We start from the raw sequence: 19530 nt of genomic DNA, 5'->3' as shown, positions 1-19530 counted from the left end.
GCTTTTAAAGCAAGGAGGAGGCTTGGAAACTGTACAGTGCTGAGATGTCGTGTGTGGTACTCGAGTGTGTTTAGCTCTGGGCAGTCCTCTATCTCTGCGCTAATGGCCTTTTAGTTCGTTAGAGGCTAGCCTAATTGGCAACTCGGCCGGTGTTGTTTGGAAGAGGCGCGGCTGCGAAATGTGACGGGGCTGCGAAATGTGACAGACCAATCTGTGGCAGCGGAGGCTCTCGTCGCACAGTCTGACACCGACGCCACCTTTCAAACAATCTGCCGGCAGCCGGCTACGTTCCCCTCGCAGTCGCGGCGGGCCGTGTTTTAAGCCTGTGTCATCGCGGTGCGGGTCCGGGTGAAAAGCGCCTTTCCGTGCCCGTGATCGATCACCTGCCTGTCAGCTTTTAGCATCAGCTGAAGGCGGAATGGGAAATGGACGTGCCAACACCTTGCTGATGTGCTGCAACTGGACAAGGGACTCTCTGAACTCTCTCTGTCTCTCTCTCTCTCTTGTTTTCTTTGCTGAGGTTCAAGACTCGCTCATGATAATGCCTGTATCTAATTTCATTGTTGGGATAGAGAGGTCTTAAGTCACAAAGTTTAGTAGTTCGGTGGAGAAACACTGCACAAAGTCAGTGGAAGTTGACCACAAAAATGGACACTTCTTGTTTCCTAACTTCGTTATGTTTCCAGTTAAAGGACACATCTGAAGCTGATTGTTAAATTCAGTCATTTAGCCTTGTCATCTTTTTTTAATTTCATGGGGGAGGATTTCTTGAAAAGCGCTGAGATGGGTAGGACTCAGCATGTCTTTCCTGTGACAGGAAAGGGGTCCAGCATCATTCTGGTAATTCCCAGTAGAAAGAGATTAAACAGAGAAGGCAACACTGCCAGGCTTTTATTTACAAGACCCAGCTTTAAGTTCCTCCACAAATGGTTTTGAATCATGTTGCAGTCATAGCCAGAGTCTGTGTTTGCATATGTAAGAGTCTTAAATTGCCAGGCAATCTCTCAAATGTTCCCCAGACTTGCAATGATTGCATTTTTATTTTTGTTTCTTCCATTTCTCTGCATCTGCAGCCTGTTACACACCCTGGTCCTAAACGGAGCCTGTGGATTTCCAGGAGTCTAACGATTGTTCCATCGACCTCTTGTTCACCTGCCCCACACCTGCTTTTATCTGTGTCAGCCACGCTCAGGACCTCTGTGTATCATACAGGAAATACTGATCTGAAAAAAGCGACACCCCGTTTACCTACTGGATGGAATTCGAGCTGCCCCCATATGGGTGCACAATGAGATAGAGGGATCAGTGCGATTCCACTAAAGCCTTAAGTGACTTTGTTGCTCTAGGGTAATCCAGGGTAATCCTGCAGGATTTGGGCAATGACGATCTAGGGGTACCTGACCCGGGGCGGGGGATGAGGATGGGAGGCGAACAGGCACATCTCACGGACCCCCTGAGCATTTATTCCGACACCTGGATTCGTGTGTGTGTTTATCTGCGGTGGTATGATGGCGTTCTGTGGTAAATCCCTGTTAAGTGTTACACCTGCAGTCTCCATACTACAGGAAGCTTTAAGTCCACGTGGTCTCACAGCACACAGTAAATCATAAATTTAAATCACTACCTTTAACTTAAAAGGTATAGTCTTTTTTTGTTACTGATTTATTCTCTTAATGCTGTCGGTTCCCATCACTCCTACAAAATAATAATAATAATAATAATAATAATAATAATAGATAGATAGATAGATAGATAGATAGATAGATAGATAGATAGATAGATAGATAGAATCTGAAACTGGAAATTCATATTTATGTGTAATAGTGTAATACGGAATTTCTGTCATATAATAGTATGTAAATATGTAAGACGCGATGATAATTTAAGTCGTTTTGTTAAGTAGTCTTCGCTTGTTTCACTCTTATTATGCTTCCTATATTCTTGGTCAACCACTAACGTTACGGAAGTAATTGCTTTTTCTGAGCTATCAAATACACATTGCGGTGGTAATCAGGAAGTTATACAACACTGCTGGAAAGCTGAAGCTACTTAACCACGATTGGTTCCTTTAATCGATTAAGAAAAATTGAAACACGTTTCATATTAAACTGGATGATAGATCGCAGAAGTGTTTCGACAAAATATTCTATTAAAATGCATTGACTTTGAAAGTTTTAAAACTATCACATTGTTAATTACGTATAACCTTTTCCATGCATGAGTAAATGAGTTTGTGTAGTAGATATATAGTACAGTACCGTATAGCCTAACCTAGCCTATAGCGTTGTAATGTTTTAAAAAATCTTTTATTCATAGGAACGTGTTATTCAAGAACGCATAGGTATAGACTGCGAGTGTATTTTTGCTTGTTAGCTATTATTTTGTTAAGAAAGCGATCAAAACGGGCGTTAATAATATCGTTGTAAAACTGGTGGGGCTGGACGGGAAATGTGACATGCGTTAATAGGTAAGCAGCAGAGTCCCCCACCGTGCGTCACAATATCACTGGGAGTGATGGGTGAGCGCTGCTCCAAAGCCAGGGGTCAGTCGTAACTACGAGGGGATTTACTGACATCTGCCGGGATCGTGTCTGATCCTCTCTGCGTCGTGCCTTGTGACAGTGACGATTGTCCGCGCCTCACCCCTCTGAAAGAGGACTTTCACTATTGTTTCCAAACATATATTCTAATGCAAATTTTCCTGACACTCGAGGACTTGCAAACAGATGTGCGCCATTCATTTACGTTGTATCCTACTTCATTTGTTAGCGGATGTCTAAGAGGACGTTTTGAGAAATAATTAAGCATGTCTTTGAGTTCAATGTGGACTAAGTTACAAACACTCGGACATATCTACATATAAATGATGAAAAATATATATGAATTCGGAATAATACCATATGAGCGAGAATACGTATTGGAATTTATTCACTGCTTGTTTTAATAATACGACTTCTTTAATAATTGCAACTTCTGAACGACCAAAAAGTCGCTTTCCAGCGAAGATGCCGAGTACGGGACCATTGCACTGCATGACGCGCATCCAAAACCAGCAAGATTATTTTCATTAATTAATTGATTTATATTTTATGCCTGATTCCTTTATAAAAGTAGAACATTATTAAAGAATATTCAAAATACATTTTTGTTACTTTATGAAAGGTTGTTGCTAAATATTATGTATTTATCTTCAGAATAGCACTTCATAACATTCAGAGTCAACAATAGGCTAGTAAAATATTTACAAAATGTATCCCTTTAAAATGGTCTGGGTTAGTTAAATCCTACATTAAAAGCATTTTATTTGAAGAGTCCATCCATAATCAAACTATGTAATTACGACTACAGGTATAGAAGCGAGATGATAAAACTGATATGATGAATTTCATTTTTCGATTAATTAACAGATAAAGTAAGACGATTTAATGGCATTAAATAGCATATAATGGAACTCTGAAACTGAATCATTAGGCAAGTCAAGTTTATTTATAGAGCACAATTCAGACGGAAGGCAATTCAAAATGCTTTACAAAGGCAAAAGGATACATTTAGCCTAAATAAAAGACTTTAAAATCACATTTAAATGACAAAAAGCCTAAAAGCCAAACAAACAAATAAATAGTTAACTGAAAACATTGTAGCGACAATGAATGACTAAACTGATTTAATTTAAAAGCTGCAACAAACTAACGTCTTAAGTCCTGAAAAGCATTTAAACTGCATGGCTACTTGTTGCTGGTGCTGTGTTTTATCTCGAGGCCAGTTTTTTACTTCTTTGCCCGGAACTGTACTGCTGTTTTGTTGTGCAACAATAAAAAAAATACAACAGCATTTGAGTGACCTGTTATTTCTAATAACGGTCTTTAAATTAAAGAAAAAAAATGAATGTTATCAAACTTTTTGCTGCTTTAACGTTACCTTTATTTAGGCTGACAGAATTATAGCACAACGTTTGCAGCATAGTTAATTAGAGATCTAACCTAATAAAAACAACAGGCCTTTTATGCGAATAATAATAAATCGGTATGTGAACTGCCGTTTTCCGTATTTGGAACATTAGTAGGCTATTAGGAGAGTAGTAAGTTTAATTTTAAGACTGAAATATGCGTACTACACCGTGGACAACCCAAATAAAAACGAGGACTACTAAAAGGAAATCTGTATAAATACACGTAATACGTGGTGATCACTTTTCAGTAAAACATTTTATTCGCTCAGTAATTTTTTCACCTCTGAAAATGATTTTTTTCCCCCTCTCTTTTCTGATAGGTCAGTATATATACATGGGCGATTTATCAACTGTCGGCTGCTGCCATAGGCTGGATCCGCTGTCAATCACACGCCTGCGGCTCGCCGCGTTACCCCGGCGCCGCGCAGGTTTTGCGCAGTGGCTTGGCTGATTGGCGACGGAGATGCGCCCGGAGAGAGCAGAAGCGCGAGGATTTAGAGGGACCCCGGAGTGCACCGGTTAATAATAAAAATACTAATTTAAATCATTATGTATATATGGCGATAGACATAGTCAGGTACAGAATCAGTTTCACACTCCGTAACACTATCCTCTTAAGTGCACTTTTTCTCTCTTTTTTGCACTTGCCGAATCTTTTAGCGATGTCTTTTGCTTTTTCTTCCAGGAATGAATAACTTTGCCAGTATGTCTGGCAGGACTGAAATTCTCATCCGAGAGTCTTATGGAATATAGCTTGGTTTGTCATAGTCTATATGTGGTCTTATTAAGCCCCGTGAAAAATAAACTCTTAATTTTGTGCATCATGTTTTTATTGTGGGTCTACATGCTATATTGCTGCGTCGGCTACAGTTCCACGATGCCAAGTTTTATGATGGACTCTGACCAAGGGAAGGACGGAGGTTTTGTCAGTGAAAATAAAGATGCACCGGGTAAAGACCTTGTGTCCAAATTGCTGCTAAGACCCAAGAGCCCACCGGCTCTGGATCCCGATTACAATTCACCTTCCGTCAGGACGGCTTCTCGGGAATTGTTGAATAATGATCTGGAAGCGGAGAAATCGGACGTTTGGGATGAAATCGGAGGGGAGCGGAGTTCCCTGGAACCGTGCGGCTTGTCGAGTTTCTCCAACGGGTCGGAGAGTAAAAAGCTGCCACAGGCGATCATCATCGGGGTGAAGAAGGGGGGCACGCGCGCGCTGCTGGAGTTTCTCCGCGTGCACCCGGACATCAGGGCCGTGGGAGCCGAGCCGCACTTCTTCGACAGGAACTACAATAACGGGCTCGACTGGTACAGGTAAGGCTTTCCTGCAGAATATCATCATCAGAAAAAAGTCACCTCACAGACTACTACAGCTAAGCCGGAAATTGTACTTAAATTTTATCTGAGGCTTTATAGGCAACCTGTTACAGTGTTCTGCTTTATAAAGTTAAAGGAGTTTGTGCCTGAGATAATTTGAACTCCACTTTAATTTTTTTCGAAGTAATGCAATTACAAATGTTATCCTCCTCAATATAAATTCTCTTCATTTTATATGCGCACTACCATAGAAATAATATACACACAGGCCTATATGGCTTTTCGTGTTATATGTGGGGAAAAGCAAATAAACAAATTCTTGTGGTAACTCGTTTAGACAACTTTACTGTATTGTTTAGTCTTTGGGGAAATAGATTTTCTAATTATTTGCATTCTAGTCACCTTTTCATTCAAAAAGTAATGTACAAAGTATTATAATATTATACAGGCCTAAATATGTACAATCAAAATATGTTTAAAATGTTATATATACCGCTTTGATTACCGCGGTATTAGGCAACTCGATCTTAATAGGCATTTTGCTTTGCCCAAAGATGTGTAACGAACTCCGGGTTGATTACAGACTGTTTAAGACATTTTAAAATAATAATTTTAAAATAATGTCACTGTTGCATATTTTGGCCTGGAGGTGTTTTTTTCCGAGGAATCAGCACTGTACACTGTGAACTAATCATAATGCCATAAACAATTAATAATTAAACACTTATTTTTGTTGCAATGGGTGAAGACAGCTTTTGTATTTTAACTCTAAGTTATATGTTGAAAAGCCACATTGATAAAGATAAATGAACGTGCATAAATCACGAATAAATCTTCACGCCTTGTTATATTGAGGGACACAGGAGCCATGGAAATAAAATAAAAAAATCTTTATCATTGTGACATTTTAAGAATTCTGTGATGAAAAATCACCAAGAGACTATAGCACCGACCGGTATTCTACGACAAATTCAATAAAAAACGGAAGATATGTAGGCTTATACGTTTATTCCAAAGGGGGAGAGACAACTCGGCGGGTTTCTGAATGAAATAAGATTAGGGTATAATAATCATTTTTATCTTCGAGTCTCTGGCACGGGTAATGTTCAGGACGATCATTTTAAAACCTCCATGTTTAATGATAAAAACAATTAAATTTTTATTTTAGTCAAATTGGAGAACTGTTTTCAAAACCTTTTAAAATTACGTGTTAAAATAGAGATCTTACAAGCGCAGATACTGATACTTTGCCAAGAGTTTCCAAAGAATTCATTATGGCGTTTCTGCGGTGTTCATTACAAGAGAAACAGCCACGATAACTGTGAAACGGGTCCACTGTTGGGAATCTAACGTGGTTGTTTTTGTTGTCGGCCTTGTTCTTAAAAGCTTTGGGTCATTTTAAGCTTTGTTTTGTCTCCCAAGTTAACCTGCTGAAGTCTAAACTGCGGCCACCGGTATTACTTTCTTATCACTTAATCGCTAATGGCATAACTGACAACGTCAATATGTTTCACTAGGAAATACAAACGAATAGGTCTATCTAAAGCGACGTTGTTTTTTTTCCCGGCCAAATCAGGGACATGGCCCACAGTTAAATAATTACAGATGGGGATTAAGCAGGGTCTGTTGGAGATAAGGATGTCTTATAAAAATGGCAGACAAACAACATATGGCTGTAGTGCTAAACTGCAGTTAGAGGGTTCTATGTCAGTCAGGTTTAAGTGTGGACAGGCCGCTTCCAGTCACAGAACCGAGGTCTGCTGTGATCTGCCACGTGTATTAGGTTATATATATATACATGGACAAGCTGGATAGTCACATGGTTCTGAAGGAGGTGGAAACAGGGTCCGGTGGCCTAGTGTCTGTCTACGGCCAGTACATCCACATTTTAGGCCAGCTCGCCTGCAGCGCGGGACCAGGGATTCGAGAGATGAGCGCAGAACTCCCCTGAATCGCACCTCTGAGGTCCTGCGGCTCTGCTCACCACATGCAGGCCTCGTTCCGCGAGCGTCGGCAGACAGGGCTTGAGACGCTGGCTGGGAGAGTCTGCTCTGCTTTCGGAGAACCCACTTTACAGTAATGCCCCCGAATCATGCTAATCTCAAAGCTGCCTAGCATGGGGGCCATTTACTGATCTCTCCGACATAATCCTTTGCTGTAACATTACTACAGTCAGTTTCCTTTGAACGTACTATATTATTCGTTTCTTAAGTTACTTTACATTTATTGTGTTTTGTCATCTTCATTATACACGTAATCTAACTGCCGCTATACTTAAGAACATAAGAACTATACAAACGAGAGGAGGCCATTCGGCCCATCGAGCTCGCTTGGGGAGAACTTAACTAATAGCTCAGAGTTGTTAAAATCTCATCTAGCTCTGATTTAAAGGAACCCAAGGATCCAGCTTGCACTACGTTATCAGGAACAACGTACATAACAGTCGTTAGCGTCGCTTTTTGCGTTTTCGGTGGGGCTCCGCAGGTTAAGCCGGCGTGCCTGTAATCGGAAGGTCGCCGGTTCATGCCCCGGCAGAATAGCCACGTCTTACCCCCCCCCCCCAGCTCCTTGGGCGCGGCTGCAGACGGCTGCCCTTCGTTGCCAAGCTCGCTCTCACCTGCATGTGAGTCTTTGTGTCACGGAGAGCAAGATGGGGTTGGCAAAAAATGAATCTCCCCAAAGGAATCAACAAAGTGTCATTATTATTATTATTATTATTATTATTATTATTATTAACTCACTAGAGACACACCCGAGAATTCTTACATTTGTATAAGTATGGAATTATAAAAGTACAAAATTTCTTATATACATTTCTTATTAAAATGTGTTTATAAGGCAGGAGGCCATCCTTAACTCTAAAAAATAAATGCCATCAAAGAAACATTAAGATTAATGTGTGTGAGTATAAGTGAGGGAAATAAAGAATGAGAAATGAGTGTTTTTTATTATTGCAAACAGTTTCTCTGTTAAAACACACCGGCGACTCCCTAAAAGAGAGATTGCCCAAAAATGGTTAATCATTGGCCTAATCCTTAAGCACACTCAGCGAGGAGAGACAGCGCTTTCTTCAAAGACTGGACCCGTGAGACTGACACGGCCGTAAATGTGCGCGGGTCTGCTGGCCGTCCTGGTGGGGGCGGGTAGTTAATGCTGATAGGGCCAGCGGGTCGTTAAGAGCGCGTTAAAAAACAGCTAATGGGTCTTTTATTAGGCAGGAGCTTCAGTCAGCGATTTGCAAATTGAGCAAAAAGCAAATGGATGCTTTACGATCTTCTTTATCAAGAACGGTTTCTCAGGATGCTGCATATTTGCAGAGCTTGCCGCAGGGATAGCCCACCGCCAGGTTCTGTGCCAAAGTCAGCGCGGTGTGGAAACTAAATCGCCGAGTCTCTCCCTTTGTTGTGAAATTGACATTGTCTGCATTCTGCTCTCGGCCGAGAGGGACAGGCTCTCGGAACCGACTCGAGTCTCGCGAGCGGGAGTTCATTCGTTACTGGCAGGCAGCTGGCTCACTTCTCGCCCCGTGGAAAGTTTAGATAAGCGATTCTTTTAGGGAAGATAAACAGACGACCAGCAGGACTTCTTCAGAGGAGAGGAAACCATATTTCATCATTAATATCCCAAGCCCTTCTATAAATGTCAGACACTAACAGTCAGCGATGAGACGAGCGGTTAATGAGTGAGGCTTACAGGGCAGTGCTGGGGTGGGGGGGGGGGGGGGGCGGGGGGGCGTTGTTGATTACTTATAGACGGAGCAGTTTGCAGGCCTTGAACTACAATGTGAGACAAGTCCTGGTATGCGAGCCCCCTCTGTTTGAACTGCCGGCGGTTGTGTAATGCTCTCTGCGGTTTGGTTGATTTTCACAAGGCCGGCAATCACTGGAAGTGCGTCTAACCTTCCCCACTATCTCCCTAGGAGTCTAAGGGGCATCTGAGTGTAAGTCAATGATGTTCGTGCGTGTCGAGAGAAATGGATACAGGAGAGAGGATAAACAAGACAGATTACAGAAAGCGGACCTGAATACTTCACCGCATGTGAAAGTTGAGTTTGTCCCCCGGGTATGAAAGCAATAGAATGCAGAGTTCCTGGCATTTCTGTAATCCTGAGTGCCTGTAATGGCAGAGTTGTGAAAAACAAGAATATGCCCCTAACTTTTACATTAAGTGAACCGCAAATTTCTGACGGCGGGGCTTTGATCTGGAAACAACCCGCTTTGTCTTCCGGAGGCGATCGGTGTCCTTCTGAAGGGTGACTGACCTGTAGGATGACTCAGAAGTGCAGTTACAGCTCCGTGGCTAAATATCCCAGCATGCATTGCGGTTGCCGCAGCATTCTAAACACCGCCAGTCTTTCGTCAAGTATCCCCAGCATGTATTGGTTCTAGCACTACTCTGTTAAGGTTCGATTGGAGTAAACATAAAACTGAATGTAAGAGGAAGCTTTGCTCATGCCAGTAAGCACTAGTTTGGCCGCCAGTCCGAGATAATTAGCCCAAAGATACAGGTCAGCTCTGACAACAAAATGGCCTCAGGTCTGAATTCTTTGTGACTCGAGCATCACCTCCTGGCAACAAATGCGAGGTGCCTGCACCTGCACTACAGAAATCGCCACGGAAACAAGTCACATGACCCAATCTGAGACGTATCACATTGCAGATGGCCCTTGGGTTCTTGCTCTTTGGCAGATAAATGATGTCTGTGCTTGTGTTTTAAATTTATAAAGCTGGAGATTTACTAGATATTTACTGAAAAAGGTCTTTGCCCCAATTTTTAAAGCAGCCCGGCTACATGAGGAACATCGGAGTTGGCGTCCTGTGCTGCGCTTGCATTTGGGAGCGTGTTCCCCCAGATTTGTAGGGCAAGAGAGAAGTAGTGGGGTAATTGACCACTGACTACTCCAGTGTCCTGGTCCTCAGTGGGAGGCCACTGGGCCCCGCCCACAAACATGACATTTAGCCCCTTGTAGTCCGGCCCCTCCCTCCGGAGCCAAACACAATGGAGTTGGAGCTTGGCAGGAGCCAATGGCAGGAGCCAATGCGTGTCAAAAAAACCTCCTGTCGCCAGAAGAAAGGGGACATTTGGCAAGCAGTTCGAACCCCATTCATTATAACCCAAAGAAGAAGACATTTGTTATTCTGGGGGTGGGGGGGGGGCTTCCTTTTTTTCCTCTCCAGAAATCATTTGTTGTTATTCTCTTCGACTGAAGACACATGGGAGAGCATAATGCGAGAAGGAACTGAAAGGGACTCCTGGGAACTGGAGATATGGTTTATGCCATGTTGTTTTGTTCGGTCCTGTGTTACCCACCGACCCCCCATTTTTTTTTTGGCCCTGTGTGCACCCCTCCCCGTGCCAGTGAAGCTGGAAGTCCATTCCCCCAAACGGTTGACCATTCATCACCGCTCAGCAAACAGTTGCTCAGTTGGAATGGGCCCCATTTTTCCGCAGAGAATGACATTGGCCAATAGTGGTTAATTGTCGATCGAATCCTTAAGCGTGCTCTGCAAGAAGCGGCAGAACTCCCCTCAACGGCTGGACCCGTGAGCCTGACGTGGCCAGAAATTCCTGCAGGTTCTCTGGGCGTCCTGTGGTGAGCACATATTCAGTGCAGATAGGGTCATTAGTTTGGTACAAGAACACTTTTCACACCCCCTAAGCCTGTAGGGGGCCCTGGAAAACACATCTCCAACTTTCAAACCAAGCACACGGTTATAATATGCACTGTGAGATGAAGTCTTTTAGAAGGATATATATTAGATCCTAGAATCTATGAGTACATTAGCTTTTTACTGCTATGAGTTGTTTTGGAACAACAGAGTGAGTGTTCTCTGTTCTCTTCAGAGGAACCTTAAGGAGATAGGGAACCCTGTCATATTTCCCGGGTACAAATGCAACACAGATGCACTGCATTACAATGCAGTTTCCCATAAGATAATGCATGTTCAACACTGTCCCATCAGTATTGAAAGTAAACATTATAGCAAATCTGATGTCCTTATTCTCCTGTGAATGCCATGGTGCTACCCCAACCCATACTAACTACAGGAACCTTTTCATTTGATCATGACAGGACTGCAGTGCCCCCTGTAAGCATGGAGGATAAAAAATTGAAACTGTACTAAAAACTCTGCAATACCTTTTAGTAAAATCCTTGGGCTTCTAACTACACACCCCTGGGGAGCATATAGTCATATTTTAAAGAGCTAGAAAAGTTGAACATAAACCAAAATGTTTCTTAAATTGTGTCGAACATATGCTGAATTAGCTCAAATGGATTTATTTAGCTGGGCGATAGAGTCTTAAAAGAAAATTGTTTTCCAAATACTGTCATTTCAGTTTTACTGTTTTGAGTATGAAATAAACAGCATATGGCGAATGCAGCTCTTTGGTAATGTGCTTCTGACTCGTCTCCTAGACACAGACCAGCTCCATGTGCAGTCAGACCTGCCTCTCAGTCCAGACGCAGCCGTCAGCTTAATCCCAGGGAACCGCATCAATATCCTGTGGCCTCTGCTCCCTAAAAATGAAATGAGGCAAACGCAGGACAGAAATGTGCTTCTTTTGACTTTTAATTCCCTGTTTAGCCTCGATTTTTTTCGCTGCAAGGCCGCTGCCTTTCAGGAAGTCCTCAGTGGGGCGGGCAAACGCAGAGATGGTGCAACGTTCCCTCAGTGTTGCCGTTGGCATAAACATGTAGATGCTGGAGCGGGTTTATAGAAGCCTGTCACTGTTAAACTGTTGCATCAGGTGTTTACCTTAACAGTCACACTTATTCATTGCAGATGCCTATTAGGCGATGGTGTCTACATGTAAGCTGTGTTCCCATTGGACGCTCATATCTCCCAGAGAGCTGTGCTCCCATTGGCCTTCGGGCTCATCCAGAGGAATGGGCTCACATGGCTGGCACCGGGCTGAATACGTTTCTCGCCCCTGGCATTGCATGTGTGGAGTCTGTATGTCATAACCATGTTGGCATGGGTGTCCCCCCACAGTCCAAAAAATGCAGGCAGAATCTGTCTCTCAGAATTCCCCTTAGTGTGATTGTGTGCGTGACTGCCTGCCCTGTGATGGACTGGCATCCCGCCCGGGGTGTCCCTCGCCTCGTGCCCTCTGCTGCCTGGGATGGCGTCCAAACTCCCCAGGAGCCTGTATTGCATAAGTGGTTATGGAAGATGGATGGGTAAAAGGTTACTCAGAGTGGCGTTACCTTCCAGCTTCCAGTTTAAAGAAGGCTTTCTTGAACAGATCCAGTTTAAGAACCTTAGTTTAATGGTTCTGCTGCAGAACCTTTAAAACTGTGGTCTTTCTCAAGACACACCGCTAGAATAAGTATTCCGTAGACATAAATAGGGGATCTTATGTTCCTGTCTAAATCCCAGAGCAGATGCTTCAGGGCGGAAACGTGCTTTGACAGAGCAAGCAGTGCTAAACGGTCATGTATTGCAAGCCCCAGTGAACTCAAGGTCCAAGGACATGTTCTCCACCCAGTGGAGACCTGGAGACTGGTCTGCACCCACTACACCTGTCAGGCATAGAGGGAGGAGAGGACTGAGAAGAATGAAACGCTTAACTCACTTAACATGCTTTCTGTGTTCTGCTCTGCAGCCGGAGGGGGGGGGGGGTAATCAGCGTTGGTCTACATCCTGGTCAGCTGAGAGGGGCCTGTGAATGTGACCGAGGGCAGTAGGGGCCAGGAGGGGGTCCATCGATTCACAGCGGGGCCACGTCCTTCACGGTCATTAGCTCATGTGCGAGTCGCAGGCTCAGTAGTGTGTCGCAATGTGTAATGGAGACGAATCCATTTACGTACTTAATTTTTTTTTTACATTAATTACAATGTCCTGTGTTAAACATCTCCATTGTTTTGGAAAGTCTGAGAGATCATGGTAATGGCTTTCTGTTCACAATCCCTGTAATTGGCTGCACGGCGCTCTGATTTATGACTCTGCCGCGGAACACAAAAGACACAACAGGACGTTTGTTTCGGGTGGATTAAATATTGAACATTTTGTGTTATTGCTTTCTAGGAAAAAGATGAATAAGAAACGCGACTCCCAGGCAGCCCAAAAGCTTTTCCATGATTGCTTTTAAATGGCACCGATTTGATTTTTCAGGGATCGAGAATCACAGGGTTTAGTATCCGATTCTAAACGCAAACGCATGTTTTTATATGGGATGAAATAGGGGGGGAATCGTAGTAACAATCTACGGAGCTGAATTGCTGGTAATTGAATTTCAGCATCATTTTAACCTTTGAGAACGCTGATCTTCTGTCGGTGATTTAACAAAAACAATGCATCCCATAATCCATCAATGGCTTCTGCTGCCGCTGATCTTGGCAGCATCTAACGCTGGAAAAACCACCCCTGAAATTCAACATCTGTAAAGGGGGAACACAGGTTAGGAAACGTCGCACGTGAGCTGGGGACGGATTCAAACCCACAACTTTTTGATTGATTTAAAAAGACGGCAAAAATATATATTTTTTCTAACATTCCTGTATCCCTAAGCAAGTCTTTACGGGGAAAACCGAGGTCCCGCAGAGATGGCTGAATCCCCTGCTGAAGCGGCCGTGCGAATGGCAGGCCGCCGTGCAAAAGGCAGGCCGCCGTGTGTCTCAGCACTGCTTTCTGGCATCCGTTTCTCTCCCGTACACGAGCCTTGAGAGACCTACTGGAAACACTCAGAACCAGAACCATTTAGTAAGGCGAATACCTGCCTTTGATCGCACTCCTTGGCACCAGAGAAACATCGACACACGTACTAACTGAGAAGTCTTTGCGGCCATTTTGACTTCTGTGTGTTATTTCCGTTTCGGGGAGAATGGGGATACGTCATAATGACAGAACAGTCAGCCATTGTTCATTCTTGGTAACTGTTTTCTGGTAGGAAGTCTAGTAAGGTCTAGCAATGCCAGCGAGGAATGATCTGTATGTGACGTTACTGTTGTACCTCTGAGCCGACTAAATTCTAAAAATAAATTTGTGTATGTGTTCTATTGAGGGAATTCATTCATTAAAAATAGCACGCAGGCAGAGACAGGAGAGAGAAAGGAAATTATTATTATTATTATTTTTGTCTCATTGGCTCCTCCCACATTGGTCACCTGACCTACCCCAGAAATGACAGCATACTGCTTCACATTCCGAGACGTAAAAAATTCCCGCAGTCCGTGGCCCCGCCTCCTTTGTACCGCTAGCCCTCTGCCGGGTGACAACCTTTTAACAATGACAAAGAGATCTTGGTGTCAGAGTCATTTAAAAAGATATCTCATAAATCATATCAGGATAATAGGCATCTTTCCTCTAAAAGCCACTGGCCCTTTAATGGCTCTGCCATCTTCCTTCCTTTTTTCACTCTCATTCCATCCATTCTTCTACCACTTCATTGATAAGAAGAAATAGCCCAGTAGGGGGTTGTGGTTTTGAATCCCTGATGAGAGTCTCTGATTGGATCCTCTAAGTAGGAACAGTTTAATCTGTTCCACAGATGCTTGTTATTAATGCGGAAGAAGAAAATGTTAAATACAAAGGGCCTTATTCGGGCCCTGGAGGGGGACATAGCACAGACACAGAGCACAGACTAAGGTACCTCCCCCCCCCCCCCCCCGCCCCATGAAGCCTTCACTGATGTTTAGTTACTTCCTGTTCCCAAGATTGTTTCTTTAATCTTGAGTTAAATACAGACAATGGATTTTAAGTTTTCGGATGTTGGGTCTTCTGGTGGCATCTCGGTCAGCCTTTCAAAGATATGGACTATGCAAGATCCATAAAGCACCTGGAGATCCCAGGAACCCCAGGAGCACACATAAATTGTAGCCCTTCCCTCTACTGTAAGTCAGAAAAATGCATAAATGTAATATTAAATGTAATTCAAAGATATTTGGAAGAGGCATACTTCTACCCAGAGCACTCCTACACAGATTCTCCTTTCCCAAATGGATTAGTGGGTTTTTTGCACTATATAACAATAGCAGATCCCAAAGAAGGACATGCTGTAGGATTGGGTAAGAAAGAGACCAACAGCACCAGGTAATTAGTGGGGTTTACACTCCCAGACCATGCTATGGGTCTCCTGAAGCGGCAGTAATCAGGGAGGCGTGATGAAACCCAGGCCACTCGGTCCTCGGGGAAACCGTAAAATGTAGAGACATCCTCAGCAAAGAGTCTGCAAAGCCAGCCTTTTGTTGCCAGTGAATGAGCCGCTCTTGGGTCTCCTTATTCCCCCACTTGAGAATCATTGCCAGACATTGGCTGCTCGCAAATAAAAGAGCATTTGTTTATCTTGTGGCTTTAGGTAGGAATCCAGTCCCGTGTCTCTGTTTGTGGAAATTACTTCCTGCCATACATCGACCATTTCTCTCCAAAATAGAGAAGCTACCACCTGAGAGAATCCTTAGTCTAATGACAAAAGGTATCTGGGGCACAAATCTCCATCCTGGGCTGTGAACCTGTAAGCTTCTGGCTGGAAATCCTCTTCTGCTGCCTGCAGGAGCCCAGCCCAGTGTTGGGCTGTAGTTAAAAGATAGGATTTCAGCATGGCCTGAAGACACCAAGAAAATATTGTACCCTTTAGCAGGTAGTAAAGATCTATGGCTCCGAAGCATCCTGAAAAAATCTCACCCTTTGGTAGTCATCTTCTCACATTTCCATAAGCATTCTTATCACTTCCACGTAATCCGCTTTCGTCAGGGCTGCTTTTCTGACATTTAACACCGCATTCCCATGGAATAGAATATGTTTGCCTAAACACAAACAACCGTGTTTTCAGAATACCTACTTGATTACGGGTCTGCAGGTAAACGATCTCCTTCCTTACCCAGGTTCCTTTTGGAAATTGAAAAGCGATCCGTAAGTCGCCACAGGTGAGACTTTGGCCTCAGCAAGCACGTTCCTGTCTAAATCCCTTTCTTTAAGTTCACCACATGTGCTTAAATAGGGTCCACCTGTCCCTACTGCCAGGGACCTCCTCTATAAAGGAGATTAGTCTTGACTCGTTCCCCAAGGTGGACAGTGCTTACAGGTCAAGATGAGGTAAGGATCTCTCAAGTTTTAAGCACGGAGGATGTAAAGGGTTAAAGTTTGCAAGGGCTGAAACTTTTCCACAACATCTGATGCAACTATATTATTAATTCCATTCTTCTATCCACAGGGACCTGATGCCGAAAACTCTTGAGGGTCAGATTACCATGGAGAAGACCCCCAGTTACTTCGTGACCCGGGAGGCCCCGGCCCGGATCTACGCCATGTCCCGGGACACCAAGCTGATCGTGGTGGTGCGGGACCCCGTCACCCGAGCCATCTCCGACTACACCCAGACACTGTCCAAGAAGCCCGACATCCCCACCTTTGAGAGCTTGACCTTCAAGAACCGGAGCACAGGCCTCATCGACACCTCCTGGAGCGCCATCCAGATCGGGCTCTACGCCAAGCACCTGGACAGCTGGCTGCGCTTCTTCCCCTTGGGCCAGATGCTGTTCGTGAGCGGCGAGCGGCTGATCCGCGACCCGGCGGGCGAGATGGCCCGCGTGCAGGACTTTCTGGGCCTCAAGCGCATCGTCACGGACAAGCACTTCTACTTCAACCACACCAAGGGCTTTCCCTGCTTGAAGAAGGCAGAGGGCAGTAGTAAACCCCACTGCCTGGGCAAGACTAAGGGCAGGACCCATCCCAACATCAACCCAGATGTAGTGAGACGACTGCGGGACTTCTATAGGCCATTTAACATGAAGTTCTATCAAATGACCGGACAAGACTTCGGTTGGGAATAAAGGACACCTAGTTTGGATGGGAATCAAGGACACCTAGTTTGGATGGGAATCAAGAATTTTTCTTAATAAACAAAAGGTGAAGATATTGTCACTTGTGTAAACTGTACAGAAATCTATTCTATGGTAATTTATTTTGACTTTCCAAGCAATCGTCTCACTAAGCTGCCTAGTCACTTTCGTGCATCGTGGGTCCCATCCAGGCCTCACTGTTGGTAATTCTGCATTCGCTCGTGAGTTTTTCTTCCTTCATCTGAGTCGAAGGTGCTCCCCGGCACCGGGAATCAAGCAGGAACGAGGAAAATGGAACGGGCGACTTCATAAACAGACAAGACACTCAAAAAGGAACCAAAAATGCTGTGTTACGGGTATTTCAACCACAGGGCAGGGAAAACATTATATTTATCTGATGTGTAAAGTTCTTCTGTTCCCTTGGTTTTTTTTTAACTGTCATTGTCATATATGGTTTTTTTTTTAGATCTATAGTGGAAGTTCTACTTGATTGGAGATGTCCCATAATTCAGCTTTAACACTGGCGTGACCTCCCCAGAGGTACATTGCCCACTTAGCCGAACCAGGATGCGTCTCCAGTAATGTAAGGTAATGCTTATTAGATAGTAGGTAAATTGATAGACTAATCCATACTCATGGCAGTAATTACATGGAAAGAACATCTTAGCTTCTCAGCCTTTGCCCACAAATAGCTGATCCATCACGGAATAAATGATCTGGGAGTGACAGCAAGGTCTAATTTGATAAAGAGACCCAGGCCTTAGGTCCAGACCCTGTCTCGTATTCCATTGTCTGGTCGAAATGACTCCCTCTTACTGGAAAATGAGCAGATTCATCAGAAACAGGCCACCACTGGGTCACGGTGCCAAGGTCTCGGCGTGGTGGATGGATCTCCTGTAAGTCCAACGTTAGAGCCTATCTCTGCGGCGCACCTTCAGCTGGTTTGGGAACCGACTCAATTACATTCGGAGCTTGAATGTGAACGTGCTTGAGACTGAGTAGCTCAATAGCTGTAGACCAAGCCTCAAGTGGCCATGCTTGGCTTTTGTCTTCGACCCTGGATGACAGGGCGGTATGTATTTCAGCAGTTTAGGCCTCTGTGACGGCTGCTGGTTCAAATCCGAGGTTTGCCTGGTTGGTTTCTCCATTGGCCCCTTGAGCAAGGCCTTTAACTCCCAATTGCTTCAGGAACTGTCTCACCCAGTCTTCTCAACTGGATAAAAGTCTCTGCTAAATAATGGTAAATGTAGTGGGTAGTGGGAGAATGCTGTTGAAGTTTCCACTCATCTCTGTGGTCACTGAGATCTTTGTGTGGACATCAGCCCCGATCACATACAGGGAACCACCGTAAGTGTGCATTCTGTGCAATTCAACGTAAAGCGTAGAAGTTCTGCGTGGTGGCTTATCTCCATGAACTAAAGTGCCTCAAGTATTGGTGCAACGGAAATTAAACAACGGTTGGGCTTCTGTACGCACTTCACCCATGTGGATGGTTAGGGGACTGTGTCATTCTCCTGTGGAGCGCACAGCAGTTGACAGTTAACATTTTGGTGTTGGAACAGAGGCTTTCTCGGGGTGTAAATCAGAAGCAGACAGGCAAACACCCACATTATTTTTATGTCTAGCCTACAAACACTTCCTGTTCTGCACTTCCTGTTTCTTTTTTTTTATTTTCTATTTCTGAGTGGAAGCATAGCTGCCATGCAGAAACTAACCCTGGAAATGCAGACTTTTAAAAGATGTTAGAAATAGTAATAATGGTAATAAATAAACAGGTGCAAGCAGTGGAGTTTGAATGGATCACTGCTCTGGTTTACGGTTGAGTTTTATTCAGCCCTAGAGATATGCAAATGTTACGTTATTTTTTTTTTGTTTGGTACTGTTTGACTAAAAATGTTATTTCATACTGCAAATGTGTACATATATAGAAATGTTATTCAAGTATTTTGTGGTGTGTACATTTACAAAAAAGAAAGAAAAAACTTTTTACGCAATCAAAAGACAAAACTTTTCTAGAGTACCGAGCATTTATGTCTTCTTATGAATTAATAAAGTATATTTTATCAAAACCACACTGTTTTTTCTTTAACCTCCTGCAGTTTGTTTGTGGTCTGGAAATGAACATGTTTGTCTCCGAGGGAGATTGAGATTGCACAGATAGACGGAGTAGCATGTTCTTTCCTCGGTGATCTGTTTTACCGATTTCTTGTAGGCCTGTCTGCAAATGCCATGGCAACACAGCAGCCATTCTGTCGCCGATGCAAGGATCCTTTCACTGCTCAAAGGATTATGGGTGTTTAGACACAACCACCGACTTGAGGAGCCGCGAATGTCCCAAACGAGAAAATCTGAGCTTCTTCTTCTTTTTCCTTTCAAATCTAGGCCCTTAGGGTTATAGCTGCATTTCTTACGCTCGGAATGTACCTCTGTTTCCGAGTTCTGAATTCTGTCTACAAGTTTTCCAGCGCAAAATGGCTGCGGCA

General features: G+C 43.9%; 1 protein-coding gene across 2 annotated transcripts; it reads left to right on the top strand.

Moving 5' to 3' along the window:
* The first annotated feature begins 4393 nt into the window (after positions 1-4393).
* Positions 4394-19116, top strand: LOC111849366 (heparan sulfate glucosamine 3-O-sulfotransferase 3B1-like). 2 transcript variants are annotated; one of them, XM_023822179.2, is made up of 3 exons: positions 4394-4525; positions 4634-5262; positions 16420-19116. In XM_023822179.2, the coding sequence occupies exons 2-3, from the start codon at positions 4691-4693 to the stop codon at positions 17036-17038; spliced, it is 1191 nt and encodes a 396-aa protein (XP_023677947.1). In that variant the 5' UTR covers positions 4394-4525; positions 4634-4690; the 3' UTR covers positions 17039-19116. The 2 variants fall into 2 exon arrangements, with proteins under 2 accessions (XP_023677947.1, XP_023677946.1); XM_023822178.2 differs by having other exon boundaries at positions 4400-5262.
* The last annotated feature ends 414 nt before the right edge of the window (positions 19117-19530 follow it).

Source organism: Paramormyrops kingsleyae, chromosome 22, assembly GCF_048594095.1.
Source record: "Paramormyrops kingsleyae isolate MSU_618 chromosome 22, PKINGS_0.4, whole genome shotgun sequence".
Taxonomy (NCBI): Eukaryota; Metazoa; Chordata; class Actinopteri; order Osteoglossiformes; family Mormyridae; genus Paramormyrops; species Paramormyrops kingsleyae.
Note: the sequence above shows the minus strand (reverse complement) of the source record. Positions and strands in the feature narration are given on the sequence as shown.

Coding starts and splice junctions, on each gene's coding strand:
- LOC111849366 (XM_023822179.2), top strand. CDS start 4,691: ATGGAATATAGCTTGGTTTGTCATAGTCTATATGTGGTCTTATTAAGC. Junction 5,263..16,419: donor AACGGGCTCGACTGGTACAG/GTAAGGCTTTCC, acceptor TTCTATCCACAG/GGACCTGATGCCGAAAACTC.